Source organism: Aethalodelphis obliquidens, unplaced genomic scaffold (genome assembly GCF_003676395.1).
Source record: "Aethalodelphis obliquidens isolate GAN/ISIS:26980383/991018 unplaced genomic scaffold, ASM367639v1 scaffold12, whole genome shotgun sequence".
Taxonomy (NCBI): domain Eukaryota; kingdom Metazoa; phylum Chordata; class Mammalia; order Artiodactyla; family Delphinidae; genus Aethalodelphis; species Aethalodelphis obliquidens.
Window position 1 is genome coordinate 3,766,083 of NW_020837956.1, and position 23,983 is coordinate 3,790,065.

The 23,983-nt window shown below is 40.8% G+C and overlaps 1 protein-coding gene across 2 annotated transcripts in view; it reads left to right on the plus strand.

The window, feature by feature from the left end:
• Positions 1-23,983, plus strand: part of FSHR (follicle stimulating hormone receptor) — a 164,276-nt gene that overhangs the window by 124,712 nt on the left and 15,581 nt on the right. The window contains exons 5-8 of one of the 2 annotated variants that reach the window (XM_027113159.1): positions 14,298-14,369; positions 15,547-15,624; positions 21,167-21,235; positions 21,347-21,421. In XM_027113159.1, coding sequence (XP_026968960.1) covers positions 14,298-14,369; positions 15,547-15,624; positions 21,167-21,235; positions 21,347-21,421 — 294 coding nt within the window. The remainder of the gene's footprint in view (positions 1-14,297; positions 14,370-15,546; positions 15,625-21,166; positions 21,236-21,346; positions 21,422-23,983) is intronic. The other variant, XM_027113160.1, reaches the window with a different exon arrangement.

The following is a 23,983-nucleotide window of genomic DNA, read 5'->3' on the forward strand; positions in this document are numbered from 1 at the left end:
ATCAGCTAAAAAAACCACCAAAAAACAACAACAAAAACCCTATATCCCAAAATAAGTTTATTTATAAAGTAGATACATATATACACAAAAACTATATTTTAAAGTATGAAATAAAGGTGAATAAATCATATGTTTTACATGTACACCTTGCCTTATTATATACCATTTTATATGGCACAATAAGCCTAGTTTGCTCTAATTATAACAATATTTTAGAGAAAGCAATACCATAGGATGTGTTTCATTATTATTTTTTTATTTTTATTTTTTTGCAGTACGCGGGCCTCTCACTGCTGTGGCCTCTCCCGCCGCGGAGCACAGGCTCCGGACGCGCAGGCCCAGCGGCCACAGCCCACGGGCCCAGCCGCTCCGCGGCACGTGGGATCCTCCCGGACCGGGGCACGAACCCGCGTCCCCTGCATCGGCAGGCGGACTCCCAACCACTGCGCCACCGGGGAAGCCCCTGTTTTGTTATGTTTTTAATCCTTAGTTTAACACTCAGAAAAGCAATTCACAGGTCATTTCAATAATAGATTTCAATGGCTGTCAAAGCTGAGAACAAAACCTCACTAAAACCAATAGGTCTAATGGAAGACCAGCCTATAGCTGCACTCTGAGTCACCCAGACTCCATGTTCAATCCTACTCTTTCATGCAAATATTTTTATGAAATTCAGCTAGTAAATTTTCTTCCCTAATGCCAATCAGATGTTCTTACAAACCTGAATGATGCTGTATTTTTATATTTCTAATCAAAGTGTTCAAAACCCAGTGAAAAAATATAAACAAGTTAGAAAATTGCATATCCTTGTTTTTAAAATATGCAATATGAGAGTTTTCATAACTGATGACATGCATCATTTTCAGCAATAAATTAATTTCCATTTTCCCCAAATTCTTTCCTTTGAAATGCTGTTGTATTCTTCCTCATTATTAATACATCACCTTTCCCTTAAAGAGATAAATCAAATATGTCTAATTTGAAAATATCGGCTTCGTAACATTATTTCTGATAGTCATTTTTCATCACAGAAAAACTCAACCGATTGGAATACTTGTACTTTCTTTTAATTTGTAAGTCATCTTCCATTTTGTCAACTCTGTAGTAATTTTCCTCGAGATGACCAACAAGCCTCTAGGTAATAGTATGATCAGGACCCAGACACTAAACAGAATCTGACAGGCAAGAAGGTTTATCCAGGCAGGTTTGTCCAAAGAAGAAGGAGGAAATTAGAGAAAGGCGGAAGGAGGAACCTGGGAAATTCAGCTGCGGCTTCCAGTGGTTGCAACAGGGCACAGAGAGCCTCAGGCAGCAGATAACAGACCAGCCTGCCCAGGCATCATGGAGGTCCCACAAGGACAACAAGGACCCAGACACGGAAACAGCATCTCAGTGCCCAAGAGAACTGGGGGAAAGCAAGGCATGGCCCAGGTTCTAGTAAACCAGGAAATCAGACAAGGTCTCAGTTATAGCAATGGAATGTGACTGAACCATGACCCATAACACTGCCTGGACACAGTGCTAAGGTTTCCTGTTACGTAAATCTTATTTCCCTGAGTAACAGATAAAGGATCTGAGTCCTACAGACTTCAACTAACTCCTTACGGCCATACAGCTTAAAAAGTGGTACAGTCAGGACTTGAACCCAGATCCTCTAGCAACAGAGCTGCTAGTTTAAAGCTATGCTACTCGTCCTATCTGAGAAGAGGACCAGAGCCCAATTGTTTAGCCAGAATATTAGGTCAAAACAGAACCTGCAGCCAGGCTAATAAGGCTGAGATCTTCAAAATCCTGCCTTCGGGCTCATTAAATTCCCCCTGATTGCTAAGGAGTCTGGTTTCCATGGAGACTGAGGCAAGTGTGATCTGAATATGAGTTAAATATTTCCAGCTTTGAAGACATGAGACTGGGGAGGCAGGAAACAAGGCTCTCCCGCTGTCTCAGGTAATTCCTTACCCAAGATCATTTTACAGAAAGAGAAACCGAGGCTCTGAAAAAGTAAGTGAACTGCTCAGCGCCATCCAACTAGTGAGAGAGAAAGCACTTAAATCCAGGGTCCCTCATCTTACGTCTAAGGCCCTTTCCATTGAACTACAGCTTATTACACACACTCCCATCCAACTCCAAGCTTATGTGATTTTACACCTAATCAGATCTTTATTTAATGATTTCGAAAGTATATGTTAGCATCTTTTCTAATGGTGTAGGTGTAGGTAGAGATGCAAATTCCCAGTCAATAAGGATCTACAGTTAATAGAAAACTCAATTATCAGTGAGCCTCAAAAGGTAAGGAGGCTTCTCATAGATTAATTAAGTATAGTCCACGATTCTCCTTCTTATGTATCATTGGATAACTAACTTCTCCCAGAGTGGTCAGAAGGAAGAAGTACATTTTATCTAAGAGACAGAAAAGTGTAATCAAAAATGTAAAAAAATAAGGGAGACAAAGACTTAAATTAGGTGCAAACAAAGCTTATATCACGGGAAATCAATTAGAAGATCGGAAAAGGAGTTCAAGTTCAAACCCTCAGTCTTGGTTTCTAGGAAATGCGCTTTGGCAAAAATAGTAAACCCCTAACCTAGACACACAACTGGCAGCGTCCCATTCTTAAATCAAATTTGCCTAAAATATCTCAGTGGGCCATTAAGGCCATGGTAGGGAATCTGTTTCTGCCTCCGTTCACAAACTAAAAGAAAACTGGTTCGCACCGTCTCAGAATTCAGCATTCCCTGCCACGGTGGATTCTGAGTGGAATAGAGATAAAGAATTGCCTTCTTGGTTAGCATGTGTGATGGAGAGTGATATGTTGTTCTACCTGACTTTTCTCAGTTCAGTGAGTTATGCAGTAGGTTCTCAATAACTACCCACTGGTTTGTCGTGGCTTCTAAACACTTAGGCGTCAAGTCCTTTACCTGGTCTTAAAGATTCTTGAGATACTGCCTCCTCCTTCCCCTTCCATCCTCTTTTCCTCTGGGTCCCACCTCCTATAAACCTCCTGTGGTCTAAGCTACACACACTCACTTCCCTAGTTCAGGCCAGTAAGCTTCATACTCTCTCAGAAATCTGGTTTGCTCTCCTTCCTTGACTAATCCAACCCATACTGCTCTCCCATTCCCTGAACTCTTAAGACACTCACAGTCAGTGACATAGATTTTAGCACTAGACCTGTCTGAGTATTTCCACTATACTAGTCTTAACTCCTCAATTCACCTGCAAACCCTGAAGACATGGGTCTTTGGTGGTTTGGGCATGGTCTTTGGTGTCCTCTCTTGGATGGGATGGAGGTTGTATGAAGAGAAGATGTATAGCCCAATGCAAAACAAGTGAGCACACACACACTATAAATTTAAGAAAAAACAACCCACCAGCACTGTTGAAGATTCATGAAAGCACTAATGATGTTTAGGACAATGAGCCTTAGAGCTTTGGGGTCAACTGTTCATGAAAGCAAGTATAGTATCTAGTTAGGGAGCAGGACATAGTGGGACTGGTTCCCATCAATTGAAGGGACCTCACTAAGTTCATCCTGGAAGGCGAAGTACCCATTTTCATCACTGTAGCCTCAAGACTGGCGACAGTTAGGCATGAAAGGTGTTAACACCAGCTCAGAATGTTGACTAGAGAGGCCTGTGAGCCAGTTTCCTTTCTTTAGAAGATCCATTTGCAGAACTTAAATTTGCTGACATTTGGCCCTCAGGCCTTTACCTGTTCTTGAAGATAAACTGCGGTTGAATGAATCAAAATAATTTCACAGCAAACAGTCATCTGACCAAAGCAAACCCATTGAGACATAGAGCTCCTAGCTGATTACCCACTTCCAGCCTCCAACAGACATGAATTTATTGATCAAAGGGGAAAAATGAATTGAAAACTAAGTGTTCATCTGAACTCCATTTCCTGAGTTACCTTGGGGTTATGGAGAGTTTCAGCTGTAGAGTTATTACCAATAATCCATCTCACTAGATGGTCACTAGATCTTTTTAAGTGCCTTAAACTCAGAACTACTGGAATAATCTTAGCCATTTTTGCTGTGTGTTTTCTTTTCTATAAAGACCAAAAATTTCAGTGTGCATCTATAGACACTTATAGATGTCCCATAAGTATAGTGGCTTTGGGAGCTCATACTATTGATATTAAATAATGTACTTGTACTCTTCTCATTGACAATCATAAATTCTTCCCTCCTTTAATTATATAAAATTCTTACTCATTCACTAACAGAAAGAGAGCCAAGTTGTTATCCATATAACGTCAAATCAGTTAGGTGTGATGAACACAGCTAGTGAATGATTCCTTTTTTGTGCTCATCTCTTGACAGCCCATAACACACTGCCTGGCCTGATACACATCAAGCACTATACATGTGCCAACCACTGTGAAAACGTTGAGTTTTCAGAAGAAACATTGAGTTTTCAGATTTCCATCATCATGTCGTTCACAATCTGGTTGAAGAGACAGACGTTGAATAGACACATGAACGCAAGCTAATATACAATTGAGAATCCTGATGAGTGCTAATAAGGGAAAAGTGCTAAAAAGGAATATGATTATACTGGGAATAAATCGGAACCTTAATTTAGACTGGCAATCAGGGAGCTCTTCTCTGAAGAAACAACATTTGTAACTGAACCCTGAAGGATAGGTTGAGGTTGGCCAGGTGAAGTGTGGGTGGTGAGCCTTCCAGATAGAGCATGTGCAAATGCCTGGATACAGGGAAGAACTTAGTGCATGTGAAGAACTGAAAGAAAGCCACTGGTGCTGAAGTGAATTGGGTGAATGGCATGAGTTGAGGGTTCAAGTGTAAGTAGGAAGGAGTATAAATTTTACTATAGGAAACAACTAAAGAAAAGCAGAGGACTAATGTCAGCTTATTTACATTTTTTAAAAGAATACTCTGTGTGCTGTATGGAGAATGGGTTTGAAAAGACAAGATTAAATGTGTGGAAAGGAGGAGACTATTGCAGAAATCTAGAGGAAAGATGATGGTGGCTTGTTCTAGAATGATGTCAGTCGAGATGGAAGAAACTGTATGGAAATGGAAACTAAGAGGATGTTGAGATGGACTGGATGTTGGGGAATGAGGGTGACGAAGCCAAGTTTAATGCCACATTTCTAACAAATAACTGATAGATGGGAGTGCTGTTTATGAGGAAGAATTGAGAGGAGCAGTTCTGTGAAAGTGATGGTGGGAACTAGTTTAGTTTGCTATGTCAATGAGACATTCAGAAGAGAGTATGTAAAGTAAACTTTAATTAGGATAAACTAGAGAGGTCAGAAGTCAAGTATAAATCTAGGAGTCGTCATCATATTGATACTACTTGAAGCCATGGGAAATGAGACCTTCCCAGCAAGACTATAGAGAAAAAAGGCAGAAGGCTCCGGAGTATGTCTAGAGGAGGGGGCGTCAACAACAAAAAACTTAAAAGGAGTAACAAAGAAAGAGGTGGAATAATAGAAAAGTGTGATTGGACAGAAACTAATAGAAGAGAGAGTCTGGCAGAGAGTACTGAATTCTCCTGAAAGGTCTAAAAAATGAGAATTTAAATTGTTCATTAGATTCATTGTTTATGGGTTGGTAGATTTGGGGCATGACAAAAGTAGTTTCAGTGGAGGGGTACAGAATGAAAACAAACTGGGGCGTCCTCAACAAATTAAAGAGGAATAGAACATGAGAAAATGAAGATAGCACACGCAGACAACTCTTTCTAGAAACTTTACTGTAAAAGAAGGAAGAGAAACAAGGCTGGGCTGCAAGTGGAGACAGATTTGGAGTGAAGGCAAATGGCAACCATCAGTGAGTCTGTGTAAAATGTGAAATTCAGTACAAGTTAGTATCGGTCTCAGTCTAGGTGATCCAAAATATGTCTGAGCAAGGACTTAACAAGTGAGTATTTTATTTTACATTCAAACTGTAGAAAAGAGATTAGATGACTAAGAAGAAAAGAAGGAATGAGGGAAAGGCAACTCAAGAATGTATTATCGGCTGAATGCCACCAGGAAATCAAGGCCCAATTATGCTAGAGCCCATCTAAGCTGTCATTTAGAATACATTAAGAGTTGTTCACCCAAGGAGTGGAAGAGTTCACCACTAGAAGAGTTGCCCTATGGGGTCCTAACTCCCTTGTACCTCCCAATCTGCCCCATGCCTCAAAATAGTTGAGCAGATTCCCATAAGGGTCCCACTCAGAGGTGGTAGAGGAGCCGAGGATACAGAATGAGAGATACTCAGCATAACTGAGGGCCAGTGTCTGCTAAGTTAAATCCGTATGTACATGGTTGCTATGGTAACCGCTAGAGTAAAAGATGGAGCAAGAGGATGTGAAGCAGGGCTCAGCGGTGTCTGATATAATATCTACCTTGATATTCACACACTCCACAGCCTTTCCAGTCTGGAAAGATGAAATGGCTTGCGTCTAGTTCATGCCAGAGCTGGCATGTACATTCTCCTGATTCCTGGCCTCCAGACCTCCTTGCCTCTGTTTAAGATTAATTACTCCAAGTATCCGTGATACCTGACAAGTAAATTCACTGCATAAGCGTTTTAATACATTCTTCGTGACAGAAGCAAGAAATGTTTTAGAACCAACAACCAATTAACCTAATATTTTATGAGCACATACTATATTCCCAATCTGCACCAGTAGTATAGATTGTCAAAGAATATTAAGTATGGTCCTTGCTTTGATGTCTCATTAAAAGAATACTGCATAGACCCATGGGAAGAGATCTAAAAATAGTAGAAGGCTGGGTATGATTATATAACAAATGTAGAATAAGCCTGTGTCAAGCTAGCAGATATTTAGTTATGGCAATGTTTCTGTTGGAACTTCTCTGAGTAGAAACTCAGAGGTGGTGGAGAGCAATCATGGAAGTTATTTGTTTTGGTTAGAAACTTCAAACTCCAAATGTTAACAGAAGCTATCTCTGGGTAGTGAAACTAGAAGTGATTTTTACTGTCTGCTGTAGATGTTTCCATATTTTCCATAAGTTTCACAATACATATGTATTACTTTTATATTCAAAGAATATACTTTTTAAAATAACCAAAGGATGCTGAGCCACTAGAACGCTCATACATTGCTAGTGAGAGTGCAAAATGGTAGCGCCACTTCGGAAAACAGTTGGGCAGTTTCCAATAAAGTTAAACATACACTTACCATCGACCTAGTAATCCCACTCATACGCAGTTACCCAAGAAAAGTAGAAATGTTCCCTCTCTCCCTCCCTCCCTCCCTCCCTGTCAGTCTCAGTCTCTGTCTCTGTCTCTCTGTCTGTCTGTCTCTCTCTCTCTCTCTCTCTCTCTCTCTCACACACACATACACACACACACTCACACATTATACACAAATGTTTAAAGCAGCTTTTTTATAATCACAAAAACTGGAAACAACCTACATGTCCTTCAACCTATGAATGAATAAACAAACTGTGGTATATCCTTACAATGGAAGACTAATCTGCAATAAAAAACAGCGACCTACTGGGACTTCCCTGGTGGTCCACCAGGTAAGACTCCATCTCCCAATGCAGGGGGCCCAGGTTCGAACCCTGGTCAGGGTACTATATCCCACATGCATGCCGCAACTAAGACCCAGAGCAGCCAATATAAATTAAATAAATAAATATTAAAAAAAAAAAACAGTGGACTACTGATACATACAATAACATGGAAGAATCTCAAATGCATTATACTGTATGAAAGAAGTTCCATAACATATGGTTGCACTGATATGACATTTTGGAAAAGGCAAAATTATAGAAATAGAAACTGATCAGTGGTTGGTAGGAATAGGAAGTAGAAGGAGAGGTAACTACAAAGGGCAACACAATATAACTTGGAGGGTTCTGGAACTTGGCTGTATCTTGAGTGTGCCAGTATTTAAACAGCTGTATATGCTTGTGTTCACTCAGGTCTCTACACAAAACAATTTATTTTTCACTGTGAAAATTTTTAAAGTAAATAACACAACAAATTCCTAACAAAAGCACGTTAACAGCTCTTTCCCACAAATAAACAAAGGGAGACGATCTCAAGGCCTATTGAAATAATCAAAGGAAGAACTGACCAAAATGGGTTCTGTGTGGATCACTTGGGAACCAAGAAGGAGCAAAACATCTGAGAACCATTACAGGTTCTCAGGGACCTGTAGGGAGAATGCATTGGCTTTCTGAAGACAGAAGCAGAGAACAAGACACTAAAGTCTCTTCTAGAATCATAAACCCAAAAGACACACGATCTTTCACAATGATGAGTGCACCGGTGAAGGTTCGTTAGATTGCAGGCAACTAAGACCAACTTTGTCTAAGGTAAGGCACACAGAGAAAAGGGAAATGGGAGTGGGAAGGAACTGGAAGGATTCTGAGTAACCTACAAGAGCCCGGGAAATACTGAAGAACAGTGTGTCAGACAACTGTCATGGGTCAACTTGAAAATCTTTTTCACCACTGCTATGGAAGCCAGTTCCACCCAAATTTCAACCAGCTTAATGCAGCTTAATTTCAACTGTAGAGCAGCTACTCTGGCCTTGTGTACCTCTCATTTCTAGTCCTGGGGCTTCTTCTACACCACTGTAAGTGATGCCCAGTAGGAACTTGCTGGGTACCCACAAGTGTGCACGTCAGAGTGGACTTAACACCATGGGGATACCTTCCACCAACAGGAAATACTAGTCTGTGGATAAATGCCTCCCCTTTTCCCCCATTCAGAGCAATAGTTCTGATACCCATTTTGAAAATCTCCTAAGTCAAGTCCTTGGCATTAAAGACCAGTCACTAGTAGTGGTCGACAACTCAATACAGTACAATAACTCATTCTTGTACTGATTCCCTTTCTTCCATCTCTGTTTCATTCCACCTGTCCCAAATTCTCTGAACACATATTATCAAATATACTAAATGCAAGCCAGCTTTTATCTCAGGCTCTGCTTCCTGGGGAACCCAGGCCAAGACACACAGGCCTTGGAAATGATCCAATATAGCTCTGGAAATCTCAGCTGTAGAAATATGTGGACTTTTGCTTGAGAGTGATGGTATCAGTGGACTCATCTGTAACCAACCTTCAACTTCTTCCCAGGAGAGGGTCTGATGAGCCCAGCTTAGGTCACATACATACTCTGAGGTCAAAGGATATGGAACTCATGCCCTAATCTCAACAGAATCACTTGGAGAAGAGGCAGTTCTTCAAAGAGTATGTGGAAATTGGAAACAGGGGATGATTTAGGAAAATTCTGTTTTCTAGTTGCAAGCTGCTTTTGGATCACGTTAATTTATCTTTTTTTAAGATAACATTAACGTTAAAAACACCAACATTCGAATTATAGGTGTCCCAGAAGAAGAAAAGAAAAAGAAAGGGACTGAGAAAATATTTGAAGAGATTATAGTTGAAAACTTCCCTAATATGGGAAAGGAAATAGTTAATCAAGTCCAGGAAGCACAGAGAGTCCCATACAGGATAAATCCAAGGAGAAACACGACAAGACACATATTAATCAAACTATCAAAAATTAAATACAAAGAAAACATATTAAAAGCAGCAAGGGAAAAACAACAAATAACACACAAGGGAATCCCCATAAGAACAACAGCTAATCTTTCAGCAGAAACTCAGCAAGCCAGAAAGGAGTGGCAGGACATATTTAAAGAGATGAAGGAGAAAAACCTACAACCAAGATTACTATGCCCAGCAAGGATCTCTTCAGATTTGATGGAGAAATTAAAACCTGTACAGACCAGCAAAAGCTGAGACAGCTCAGGACCAACAAACAAGTTTAAAACAAATGCTAAAGGAACTTCTCTAGGCAGGAAAAACAAGAGAAGGAAAAGACCTACAATAACAAACCCAAAACAATTAAGAAAATGGGAACAGGAACATACGTATCAATAATTACCTTAAATGTAAATGGATTAAATGCTCCCACCAAAAGACACAGACTCACTATATGAATACAAAAACAGGACCCATATATTTGCTGTGTACAACAGAACCACTTCAGACCTACGGACACATACAGACTGAAAGTAAGGGGATGGAAAAAGATATTCCATGCAAATGGAAATCAAAAGAAAGCTGGAGTAGCAATTCTCATATCAGACAAAATAGACTTGAAAATAAAGACTATTACAAGAGACAAAGAAGGACACTACATAATGATCAAGGGATCAATCCAAGAAGAAGATATAACAATTGTAAATATTTATGCACCCAACATAGGAGCACCTCAATACATAAGGCAATTACTAACAGCCATAAAAGGGGAAATCAACAGTAACACAATCATAGTAGGGGAATTTAACACCCCACTTTCACCAATGGACAGATCATCCAAAATGAAAATAAACAAGGAAGCACAAGCTTTAAATGATACATTAAACAAGATGGACTTAATTGATATTTATAGGACATTCCATCCAAAAACAACAGAATACACATTCTTCTCAAGTGCTCATGGAACATTCTCCAGGATAGATCATATCTTGGGTCACAAATCAACCCTTGGTAAATTTAAGAAAACTGAAATAGTATCAAGTATCTTTTCCGACCACAATGCAGTGAGACTAGATATCAATTACAGGAAAAGATTTGTAAAAACTACAAACACATGGAGGCTAAACAATACGTTACTTAATAACAAAGTGATCACTGAAGAAATCAAAGAGGAAATCAAAAACTACCTAGAAACAAATGACAATGGAGACACGATGACCCAAAACCTACGGGATGCAGCAAAAGCAGTTCTAAGAGGGAAGTTTATAGCGATACAATCTTACCTTAAGAAACAGGAAACATCTTAAATAAACAATCTAACCTTGCACCTAAAGCAATTAGACAAAAAAGAACAAAAAACCCCAAAGTTAGCAGAAGGAAAGAAATCATAAAGATCAGATCAGAAATAAATGAAAAAGAAATGAAGGAAACGATAGCAAAGATCAATAAAACTAAAAGCTGGTTCTTTGAGAAGATAAACAAAATTGATAAACCATTAGCCAGACTCTGCAAGAAAAAAAGGGAGAAGACTCAAATCAATAGAATTAGAAGTGAAAAAGGAGAAGTAACAACTGACACTGCAGAAATACGAAGGATCATGAGAGATTACTACAAGCAACTCTATGCCAATAAAATGGACAACCTGGAAGAAATGAACAAATTCTTAGAAATGCACAACTGCCAAGACTGAACCAGGAATAAATAGAAAATATGAACAGACCAATCACAAGCACTGAAATTGACACTGTGATTAAAAATCTTCCAACAAACAAAAGCTCAGGACCAGAGGGCTTCACAGGTGAATTCTATCAAACATTTAGAGAAGAGCTAACACCTATCCTTCTCAAACTCTTCCAAAATATAGCAGAGGGAGAAACACTCCCAAACTCATTCTACAAGGCCACCAACATTCTGATACCAAAACCAGACAAAGATGTCACAAAGAAAGAAAACTACAGGACAATATCACTGATGAACATAGATGCAAAAATCCTCAACAAAATACTAGCAAACAGAATCCAACAGCACAGTAAAAGGATCATATACCATGATCAAGTGGGGTTTATTCCAGGAATGCAAGGATGCTTCAATATATGCAAATCAATCGATGTGATACACCATATTAACAAACCAAAAGAGAAAAACCATATGATCATCTCAATAGATGCAGAGAAAGCTTTCGACAAAATTCAACACCCGTTTATGATAAAAACCCTCCAGAAAGTAGGCATAGAGGGAACTTTCCTCAACATAATAAAGGCCATATATGACAAACCCACAGCCAACATCGTCCTCAATGGGGAAAAACTGAAACCATTTCCACTAAGATCAGGAACAAGACAAGGTTGCCCACTCTCACCACTCCTATTCAACATAGTTTTGGAAGTTTTAGCCACAGCAATCAGAGAAGAAAAAGAAATAAAAGGAATCCTAATCAGAAAAGAAGAAGTAAAGCTGTCACTGTTTGCAGATGACATGACACTATACATAGAGAATCCTAAAGATGCTACCAGAAAACTACTAGAGCTAATCAATGAATTTGGTAAAGTAGCAGGATACAAAATTAATGCACAGAAATCTCTGGCATTCCTATACACTAATGATGAAAAATCTGAAAGTGAAATTAAGAAAACACTTCCATTTACCACTGCAACAAAAAGAATAAAATATCTAGGAATAAACCTACCTAAGGAGACAAAAGACCTGCATGCAGAAAATTATAAGACACTGATGAAAGAAATTAAAGATGATACAAACAGATGGAGAGATATACCACGGTCTTGGATTGGAAGAATCAAATTGTGAAAATGACTATACTACCCAAAGCAATCTACAGATTTAATCAAATCCCTACCAAATTACCACTGGCATTTTTCACAGAACTAGAACAAAAAATTTCACAATTTGTATGGAAACACAAAAGACCCCGAATAGCCAAAGCAATCTTGAGAACGAAAAACGGAGCTGGAGGAATCAGGCTCCCGGACTTCAGACTATACTACAAAGCTACAGTAATCAAGACAGTATGGTACTGGCACAAAAACAGAAATATAGATCAATGGAACAGGATAGAAAGGTTAGAGATAAAGCCACGCACATACAGTCACCTTATCTTTGATAAAGGAGGCAAGAATATACAGTGGAGAAAAGACAGCCCCTTCAATAAGTGGTGCTGGGAAAACTGGACAGCTACATGTAAAAGTATGAAATTAGAACACTCCCTAACATCATACACAAAAATAAGCTCAAAGTGGATTAAAGACCTAAGTGTAAGGCCAGACACTATCAAACTCTTAGAGGAAAACACAGGCAGAACACTCTATGACATAAATCACAGCAAGATCCTTTTGACCCACCTCCTGGAGAAATGGAAATAAAAACAAAAATAAACAAATGGGACCTAATGAAACTTCAAAGCTTTTGCACAGTCAAGGAAACCATAAACAAGACCAAAAGACAACCCTCAGAATGGGAGAAAATATTTGCAAATGAAGCAACTGACAAAGGATTCATCTCCAAAATTTACAAGCAGCTCATGCAGCTCAATATCAAAAAAACAAACAACCCAATCCAAAAATGGGCAAAAGACCTAAACATTTCTCCAAAGAAGATATACAGACTGCCAACAAACACATGAAAGAATGTTCAACATCATTAATCATTAGAGAAATGCAAATCAAAACTACAATGAGATATCATCTCACACCAGTCAGAATGGCCATCATCAAAAAATCTAGAAACAATAAATGCTGGAGAGGGTGTGGAGAAACGGGAACACTCTTGCACTGCTGGTGGGAATGTGAATTGGTTCAGCCACTATGGAGAACAGTATGGAGGTTCCTTAAAAAACTACAAATAGAACTACCATATGACCCAGCAATCCCACTACTGGGCATATACCCTGAGAAAACCATAATTCAAAAAGAGTCATGTACCAAAATGTTCATTGCAGCTCTATTTACAATAGCCAGGACATGGAAGCAACCTAAGTGTCCATCAACAGATAAATGGATAAAGAAGATGTGGCACATGTACAATGGAATATTATTCAGCCATAAAAAGAAATGAAATGGAGTTATTTGTAGTGAGGTGGATGGACCTCGAGTCTGTCGTACAGAGTAAAGTAAGTCAGAAAGGAAAACAAATACCGTATGCTAACACATATATATGAAATCTAAGGGAAAAAAAAAGGTCATGAAGAACCTAGGGGCAAGACTGGAATAAACACAGAGACCTACTAGAGAATAGACTTGAGGATATGGGGAGGGGGAAGGGTAAGCTGTGACAAAGTGAGAGAGTGGCATGGACATATATACACTACCAAACGTAAAATAGATAGCTAGTGGGAAGCAGCCGTATAGCACAGGGAGATCAGCTTTGTGACCACCTAGAGGGGTGGGACAGGGAGGGTGGGAGGGAGGGAGACACAAGAGGGAAGAGATATGGGAACATATGTATATGTATAGCTGATTCACTTTGTTATAAAGCGGAAACTAACACACCATTGTAAAGCAATTATACTCCAATAAAGATGTTAATAAAAAAAAAAAAAAGGTATGCCTTGTGGTATACTAGCAGATCTTTGTGCCCGAAGTGTAAGTTTCCTTTCTCTAAGGTATCAGTAGCTTCCTATATCCTGGTTAGAGTCTTAAAATAGAAAACATTAGCATGATTCAGGTGTATTATGGGATTTTCTGGTAGGTTTTTCTGAAAGCTCAAAATTGATATTTTGAATTTGGAAAGCTTAGACTCTAGCAATTGTTAAAATAACCAGTTTCGTTTTTCACTCACTCTCAGTTTGTCTCTTTCTAGGTTAATATCCAACACAGGTATTAAGCACTTGCCAGCTGTTCACAAGATTCAATCTCTCCAAAAGGTGTTACTGTAAGTTTGAAGAGTGGTTACCAACTCTTTACTCGATAGCTGTCCTGCCCAACAGCCTCTGGGCCTGTAATATGCACTGTGTAGTCTACATCCTCCAAAGATGTTGCTCTGGGTGAGCAGAGGTAGGAAGGCAAACAGCAAGTGTCCTCGGTTTTACCTTAAGACCAGCTAATCTCAGTTTGGAGAAAGTCAGCAGGCTCCTCAGTAAGACAGTTGTCAACAGAGCCAGCTTGTAGCAAATCAGGAAGTCTCCCCTTTCTTCACTATTTAGTACCTTACACACCTCCCTCCTGTAACCCCCTTTGTCTTCTATCATCGTCTCCTCTTCCCTCCAGAATTCCCATGCTGCCCTAAGCATAAAGAAACCACCTGACAAACTCACAGTGAAGTGTTAATGACGATGTATTTTGAAAGAGCAAGAGAAAAGGCAATGTATAATAGCAAGTTTATTTTCAATAGTGAAATTGTAAGAATCTGGACAGACCCAAAAGGAAGAGGTAGGGAAGAGATGCAATGAGCTAAGGAAGGAAGGAGAGAGGGAGGGAGAGGGAAAACTAGAGAATATCCCCCATTTCTCAAATTGTTCCAAGCAATTTACTCCTTTTACATTTACATGTTAGATCAGACCCAACAGGGAAGCTTCAGAGGATGAGGGGTACAAACAGAAAACCGAGACTTTCTTCATCCTTTCAGTCAGAAGGAGAAAAACCAATGATAAAAATTTCTGTGACCCAAGGAGAACAGAGGAAGGAAACTAGCTTTGAGAAGGGGATTGAGATGGAGGAAGATGAAGGCCCAAGTAAGGTGGATGGAGAAGTTTGGTCTGGAGATGAAAGGTCAGCTTAAGTGACTTTGTCCTATTGATCAGGTACCAACTGTGGAGGCAAGGGTAACAAATGAGTCTGTTAGAACCTCAGCACAGTTGAATTAGCTAAGAAGACTTTCAGAGAGGGAAGAGGCTGCATGTCTGCAATTCCATTGTTAAGAAGAACTGATATACTAAACGTAAATGAGATGCCATTCATCTCCCAAACACTGAGCTCATCAACCTTCAGAACAACAGCTATTCCAACATTACCTCAGCTAAAGACTACACCATGCCAAGTAGACTGCTTGTGGGGAGATGACATGGAGTGGAGCTGACATAAATACCTAATTTGTCTGTACTTTCTTCTAGAGACATTCAAGATAATATAAATATCCACACAGTTGAAAGAAATTCTTTCGTGGGGCTAAGTTTTGAAAGTATGATTCTGTAAGTAAAGGAAAACACTCCAATGGAGGAACATTTGGTTTTTCCTGTAATGATTTCTTTCTCATCATGGTATGCTCCTTTTATTGTTTGGGTAACTTTGGCATTTCACCTTTCCAGTTTCTCTCTGGTTCTGTGTTTTTCTCTCATTTCCCATCTTTACATTTCCAAATCACAACATGGAGACATGTTAATAATGTATGATTCTGTGGTGCAATTCACGTATTTAAAATTGCTCTTTGAATGATGGTCTCCTGTGACGCAACATCTGTTCTGAGGGCCAGAACAACTCACGCATCAATAAAGCTAGTTACTGCCTGGCAAGGCTTTTGTTGTCCAAAGAAAAAGACCAAGAAGCAGTCTGAATCAAGAAGACATGGATATTCCCTCATAACCATGCCAAGCAGCTTCTGTTCAGCCCCATGCTGAGCATATAAGATGACTTCTCATTTTCTTGAAATAATCACGGTTTTTAATGAGCTTGAGTTAATCTCTCTGACTTTGGGGAAAGTTTTTAAGTGCACTCTGCATTATTAACGGACTACCTTCTAATTGTTTGTGCCAGTAGCCTGCATGGCAGTTTACGCACTTCCCGAGATGGCCAAGAAATAGGGCACTAGGGGTTACCCAAGTGTTTGTGGGATCCATGGAAGTTAGATGCATAGAATGACATTTGGGGAACTGGTAATTGCAATTACATCTGTAAGAAAAGTATTTTGTCTTTACATTTCACCAATGTTGTGTTTTTTTAAAAAATATACATGTGTTTCAATATGCTGATATGTACAAAAGGTAAGTTCTAGTCCAGAAAGAATTTTAGTCTTTCTCAAAGCAATAATATGATTTAGAGACCCATCTATATAAAAAAAAACAAAAAAACAAAAAGAAGCAGCAAGGTGGTGGGAGGGGCCAGAGAGAAACTGTAGGCAGAGATGAGAACATACTGAAGAATAAAGCTAAGCACAGTATTTGATGTAAATTTATTACAGAGAACAACAGAAAAGGTTTGAAAGAGATTAGCAGAGAAATAGGATGTATGAAGGAAAAAATAAAATCAAAGGCCTGTACTCAGAGTACATAGTAATGGGACAAAATTGTAGGTAATACCTAATCCTTTCACTTAATATGCTCATGATATTTGGAATCTGTGTGTGTGTGTGTATTGGAAAGAGTTGATGGGGTGTGAGAAGTATGAGAGAAAGGGAAAGCAAAGGAAAAAAGCAGCATGAAATATGTGCAAAATAAAAGCAATTGTTCTAAGCATAAAGAAGGTATAATGTGATTTGACGCGAGGCAAGGAAGAGTTAAATGAGGGAAGGAAGGTGGCTGAGAAAGGATGTTGGGTCGAAGATGGCCATTAAAAGACGAGTGGGATTTAGCCACGGCATTGGCAAAGGATGAGCAGAGGAAACAGAATCTTCAAGGCCAAGGAGGTTAAAAAAAAAAAAAAAAAAAAAAAGCTAAAAAGGAACTTTTGGAAAATAGTGAGTACCTGAGTAATACCGGCCTGGTGTGTTGCAGCAAAAGGACTCCTTGGCTACATAATGGAGGGAGGAAATTAGTGATAAATGTAATCAGTTGTACCTGGACGCTTGTGCTTCTTTAAATGTTGCTCTAGGGACTTCCCTGGTGGTGCAGTGGTTAAGAATCCACCTGCCAATGCAGGGGACACGGGTTCAAGCCCTGGTCCGGGAAGATCCCACATGCCGTGGAGCAACTAAGCCCGTGCACCACAACTACTGAGCCTGTGCTCTAGAGCCCGCAAGCCACAACTACTGAGCTCACATGCCACAACTACTGAAGCCTGCGTGCCTAGAGCCCGTGCTCCGCTACAAGAGAAGCCACCGCAATGAGAAGCCCACACACCGCAACGAAGAGTAGCCCCCGCTCGCCGCAACTAGAGAAAAGCCCCCACACAGCAACGAAGACCCAACGCAGCCATAAATAAATAAATTTATATTAAAAAAAGAAAGTTGCTCTAAACATATGTGTCATTTTTAAATATAGTGATTCAAAATTAGTTCATGTGGCAAGTTTATTAATACATTTTTTTTTTGGCTGTGGCACGCGGCTTGTGAGATCTTAGTTCCCTGAGCTGGGATTGAACCCAGGCCACAGCAGTGGAAGCACAGAGTCCTAACACTAGACCACCAGGGAACTCCCACAGTATTTTTACAGAAAATATATAAGTGGTAACCTGAAATTAATACAATGTTAGATGTCCATTATCTCAATTTTTTTAAAAAGTCCGTTTGTATTAATAATGTTCTCACAGTTTTGCATACTGACACACATCCTTTTTGTCCAGAACATAAGACAGAAGGCAACCTGCCCTGATCTACCTAGTCTTAACTTTTCCCAAGTGGAGGAAAAGAATTTCAGGAAATAAGAACTTTGGAGAGTGTCCTGCAAGCCCAAAACTACAAAAGAAGCATAGAGATCACAGCCACTCTTCACTGATTCCTGTCCACGGATACTGTGTGGTTCCCCAGAGCTGAGAGCATAGTCTCCTAGCGAGGACAGCTTTCTTAAGAGTCAGCATTTCTCAGACATGTCTCTAAAGGATAAATTCACATTTGTGAGAAATGCTTTTTTTTTTTTTTTTAACCTCAGATGGCCCTTAACCCATAGATAACAGAATCAGAAGATCCACACTCACCACAATTTAAGTCTCCAGTTGTGCTTAGTCCAGGCGCTATGTCTGGATGCAGGGGCACTTTCTCCTCCTAGGGACATCCAAGGGTACTCAGGAAAAAAAAAAAAAAGCCTGGGGCTTCCCTGGTGGCGCAGTGGTTGAGAGTCCGGCTGCCGATGCAGGGGACACGGGTTCGTGCCCCGGTCCGGGAAGATCCCACGTGCCGCGGAGCAGCTGGGCCCGTGAGCCATGGCCGCTGAGCCTGCGCGTCCGGAGCCTGTGCTCCGCAACGGGAGAGGCCACAGCAGTGAGAGGCCCGCGTACCGCAAAAAACAAACAAACAAAAAAAGCCTGGCAAAATGGCTCTGATGACTGGAAAAGCTTTCTATACATTGGCATCTTTCAAAATCGTGAAGCCCTGTTCTATATATATAAATATATATTGTTTTCAAAACAGCCCAACAATGAAGGATTATCACACTTGGCTAGCAGCCACCCCTACTCTGCCCTGCAACCAGAAATTCTGAACAGGGAAATACCTAGCTATGGCTGACCAGCAGAATGGGCTAATTCAGAAGAGATGAAATGAGGTTACATGTGTGCCATCTCCCAGCACAGCCCGGCCACAGGAACTGCTCACTTCCTGTGCGTTTCCTCCCTTCCTCAGCTGGCTTCCATCTCACTTGCCTGCCCCTCAAGGAGATTTCATGGACCAGGTCCCCCAGCACCTTCATTCTTTAGGATGAGGGCAGACTGCTTCTGGAGCCTCCTGAGCCTGCACTGAGTGAACACACCAGGGAAGGGACAAAACAAAACGACTAAGGAAAGCATGATTCAGTTACTCCTTAGCTGACGCTCTGCCCTGTTTGTCGTCACCATCGTCATGAGGTTGGTTTTAAAACCAGCACTACCTCTCTTAAGAAACTAGGCATATAGGTGATAAATATCAGCTTCTCTGGTAGTAGTTTGAGAGTCTTACAGCCTAATGTAAACCCAGGGCAAGAATTCTGTACATAGTATGTTTTTTGTGTGCTGATCTGTTGACATCAAAAAATGCCACCCGCTCCCCATGTGATGGCATCTATTAAGAAAATCCATAAAGACAAAGGGCTACTTTAAATACAATAATTCTTTTAAATTAGTCTGCATTTTATTTAATCATAGCAACATCTATTTGCATGACATATACATGCAGAAAATGTTAATTATCTAGTCTATAGAAAAAACGTTAGGTAGAGCGCATATGGATTTGCACACTGCTTTTGTTGGGTTAAGGGTCAGCCAACTACACCCAATGGGGCATATCTGGTCCCTGATCTACGACTAGCTTTTATAAGTGAAGATTTTGATGGTAGGGAACACAAACACTAAACCTAAATGAAGCAAAATGTTACCCCCAACAAAAAACAATTCATTCTTTTCAATAGTAGACCTATACTACAAAAAAAAATTGTGCTCAATTATTACTATTATACTTTAAGTTTGGTCAATAAAAATTTCGTGGCAATTGTTTTATAAGTACCTATATAAAGTACCTATGTAACAATAATATTCTCATTTTGCTTCTTAACCCCACAAAACCTAAAATTTATTATTGGGCCTCCTATAGAAAGTTTGCTGACCCCTTTGTTTGATCCAAAACCCCCAGGATCCACCTCCCACAGGTTAGGGGCAGCTGCTCCAGCGACTGTCACTCCCCCAGGAATAGGCTGACAAATCAGTCCGGAGGCTGGATGTGCTGGGGACACTTGGGTAGGCGTGGGGCAGGCAGGACTTGGGATGCACAGACACTTCTTGGCCATCGGAAGCCACCAATTGGTTGCTAATGTTTTGAAAGACTTGCATTACTCCTGTGTGGATTTTCAGCTAACTGGCTTTCAGGAGGAAGAAAACACACGCAGTTGTCCTCCTGTGATTTTAAGCGTGTTGAGCTACACTGCAGCACCGGAAACCATCGATGTCCTGAACACACGGAAACTTCTCTGGGTCAGCTTTTGGAACAGTGTTATTTGCACACCTACTGAGCCTGACAAGGGAAAGGACCAGACAGCAAATCAAGAGCAACGGATCAGAGGCTCTTCAGGCTAAGCTCTCCCGACCTCGGATTTCTGCTTTTGTTTTCAGATCCATCTAGGGGCACGGCAATGCAGAGCTGTCAGCCCGAGGTGTCCTTGGGCTCCCCTGTCCAGGCAGACCTGCTCACTGACCTTCTTGGCACGATCAGGATGACTGTTCCACATCCAGCCCCCCCTCCCCCAGAGCCTCCCCCCCGCGCCCACTCACACAACCTCACCCCGCCACGACCCACAGTCTCTATCACTGATTTCTCTTCCTTTCTGGCTTAACCCAGAGCCACCTCCACAAACCACCAATAACCAAGTCCCTGTAGGTCACGGGAGAGGTGCAGGTTGTCTGACAGCTTAATTAGATCACTTTTTCATGACAGCCAGGCCTGCTGCTGTGAATGAGCCTGAGTGAGAGGCTTAAGGCCATACAGAAAGGTGATACAACTCCGTCATATAAACACTTGTTCGATAACTGTAGGATTTCTGTCCTTCAGGACAGGACAGGTCTTTGTCTGCTCTCTCCATGGCATTGTCTCTGCACACAACTGATACGTGCAAAGACCTTCTGGGATCCAGGCTGCTATGCCTAAGTGTGCCTTCTCAAAATTAAATTTCATTTATTTCTCTGCATAATACATGCACATAATGCAAACTTCCAATGTCACAAAAGGTTATACAGTGATAAATCAGTCTCCCTTCCACCCCAACCCCAAGCTTTAAGGGCGGTATTTTATTTATGCCACTGACCTGTGCTGTCTGACCCTGCCCCAGTGCTTCCAATTATGAAACCCATGTATTGTTTGCATCCGACAGTATTGGCTTTTTAATGGGTCTTTTATTTCAGATGGCTGAGTAAGAATGGGATTCAAGAAATACACAACTGTGCATTCAACGGAACCCAACTAGATGAGCTGTAAGTAGCCCTGACTATTCTTCCAGGTCATTTAGAGGGAAATGGCTCTTACAACAGTAATGTTTACATGGCTTTGTGTTTCCCTTCTTCCTTCCTCAACTCCATCCCCAGGAATCTAAGTGATAACAATAATTTGGAAGAATTGCCTAATGATGTTTTCCAGGGAGCCTCTGGACCAGTCATTCTGTGAGTAGCTTCCCCCACTTCCGTGTGCAAGAGATCAGCATCTTACGTTTTAGAAGTCAACTTTCTCCAATTCAGGGAAGTTTATGACGCAGGGCTGGCAATTAAGATCAAATTTTATTTGTGTCATCTGCAAAGATTTATAGGACAATTTAGGGCTGATTCTAAATTTCAGTAAAGTAGCGACAGTAACAACAACTAACATTTAATGAGCACTTACCAAGTCCCAGCCAGTGTTTTAAAAACTTAAGATGAATTTTCTAATTTAATCCTTACAATAACCTCTGTGGTAGGAGCTATTAGTCCCATTTTAGAGAAGAAAAAATGGGCTTCCCTGGAGGGGTCAAGTCATCCAAGGTCACAGAAATTTTAGAGCACAGATTCCACACCAAACTGGTCTAACTCATAGTACACTCTTAACCACTCTGCTATACATCTCTTCCCTGAAAGGGAAAGCACAGTTCTCCTTCCTCACTCTCAATGTCCAGCAGTTTCCCTCAAACCAGTGAGATATACACACACATTTATGACTGGATCCTCTTTGTCTCGATTCCAGATCTCTTGGGATGTATCCAGTGCCTCTCAGCCCTGCATCAGCACCTCTCCTCCTATTATTGCTTCCTCACGTCCATTTCTCCCCCCAAGAGTGACTTTCCCCTATTCTCTTCTCATCAGCCCCTGTCCTTCCACAAGGGTCACCCACCTCTTCCCTGACAATCTCAGCCAACAGTGAATGCCTCCTCCTGTGATTCACACAGTCTTCATGGCTGCAGGGGCCCAAATCTGCAAGAGCTTTTTAAAAATGTGTTTTCCTAGGCTCCAAGCAAGACCCACTATATCTATTGACAAATGTACTGTAGGAATAAGAAAGGAATCTGGAAGGAAGGAGTCAGATCCAAGAAGAAATAGTGAGCAAAGAAATAGATAAACATGTGACTAGATGTAAAGGTTTGCTAGATGATCCTCATATAGCCTGCCTAAGGCCAGCTGGGGCATTTGGGAGCCACTAGCCAGCACCTCTTACTTGGCAGTCAGTATATATATTATCTACCTATCTACGTACCATCTATCAACATCACTTCATTTTCACCAAAGAGCTTATCCAGTTGACCCTTGAACAACACAGGTTTGAACTGAGTCCACTTACACATGGATTTTTTCCAATAAATATATACTATCTGTGGTTGGTTGAATCCTCGATGTGGAATCATGGATAAGGAGGACAGGGCTACGAAACTTGGGCATCCGTGGATTCTGGTATCTGCGGTGGGTCCTGGAACCAATCCCCAACACACACCAAGGGGCGACTGTATTCTCCTTCAGGCTGGAAGCCAGGCATCTCTGGAATGAGACCCTCTATGGTAGAGCAGAAACTCCATAAATGGTCATTACTGATGATAAAGCATATGTTGTGACCTCATATGGGACTCTGTCTCTTCGAAGAAGTCCAAAGATTATTCCAGAATGCCTGGTTTCAGATAGGCAATACGTACAAATGAAGGGAGTATCCACGTGATTAAAGCACAGATGCCAGAGCAGACTACCTCGGTTTAAAGCCAGTTCTTTCAGCTCTCTAAACCTCGGTTTCCTCACCTAGAAAAGGGCAGAAGCAAACAAACAAAAAATGGCAGAAACAATAATACCTATTTCCTAATACTGTTTGAAGCTTAATAATATTATATATGTGTATGTGTATATATATTTATATTTTTATATTCACTCACTGATTCACTCAGATAGATCTTAAGCGCCAGCTGTGTGCTATGCACTGTATACAGTGCAAGGAACAAAAGTTCTTCCTCACAGAAAGCTTGCATTCTTATAAGGGGGAGTCAGACAATAGAACTAAATATGCAACTTAATAATATCAGGTCACGACGTGCCCTATGAGGCACCAAGCAGGACACGGGTGTAACGAACGGGAAGCGCCAGGCATAGTCCCTGCGTTCCAATGTACAGAGTCTTCAGAACTTGTAACGCTTAGTCCATGCTTCTTATTCTTAGAGTACCTGGGAGACAGACAGACTTAGAGAAAGTGCTTTTGAGGCCTTTGACCAGCAGAATAGCAGTGTGTCAATTTCACTTAGCTAACAGTCCTGAGGGTTTTGAATGTGCCTAAACAGGCCCCTCTATCTGTTACGTAAGAACATACCTGTGATGGGGTAGGTTTTCATATGTGACCTGTACCAGGTACACTATAAAATCACAGCACCTTAACCACTGTCTGCTACTGAGAACACCCAAGCTGGACAGGATCCCCAACTAGCTCATTACCCAGCTGAGGAAAGCAGAGACAGAAATGCGAAGTGACCTGCTAGCGATCACACCGCCACCGTTAAGTGGCAGAGCTTAAATCAGTAACTAGGTGTCTTGCCTTACACCCCATGTAGTCCCAACATACCATGTCACCAAAAGTACATAAACATGTCCAATCAAACGTCTAAAAGGGCCCCTAAAATTAATTGTGAACTAAAATAGGGGGGAAGATAACTACAAACACCAGACCCCTGAGCCCAAGAACACCAGTAAGTCACACACACACACACACACACACACACACAGCAT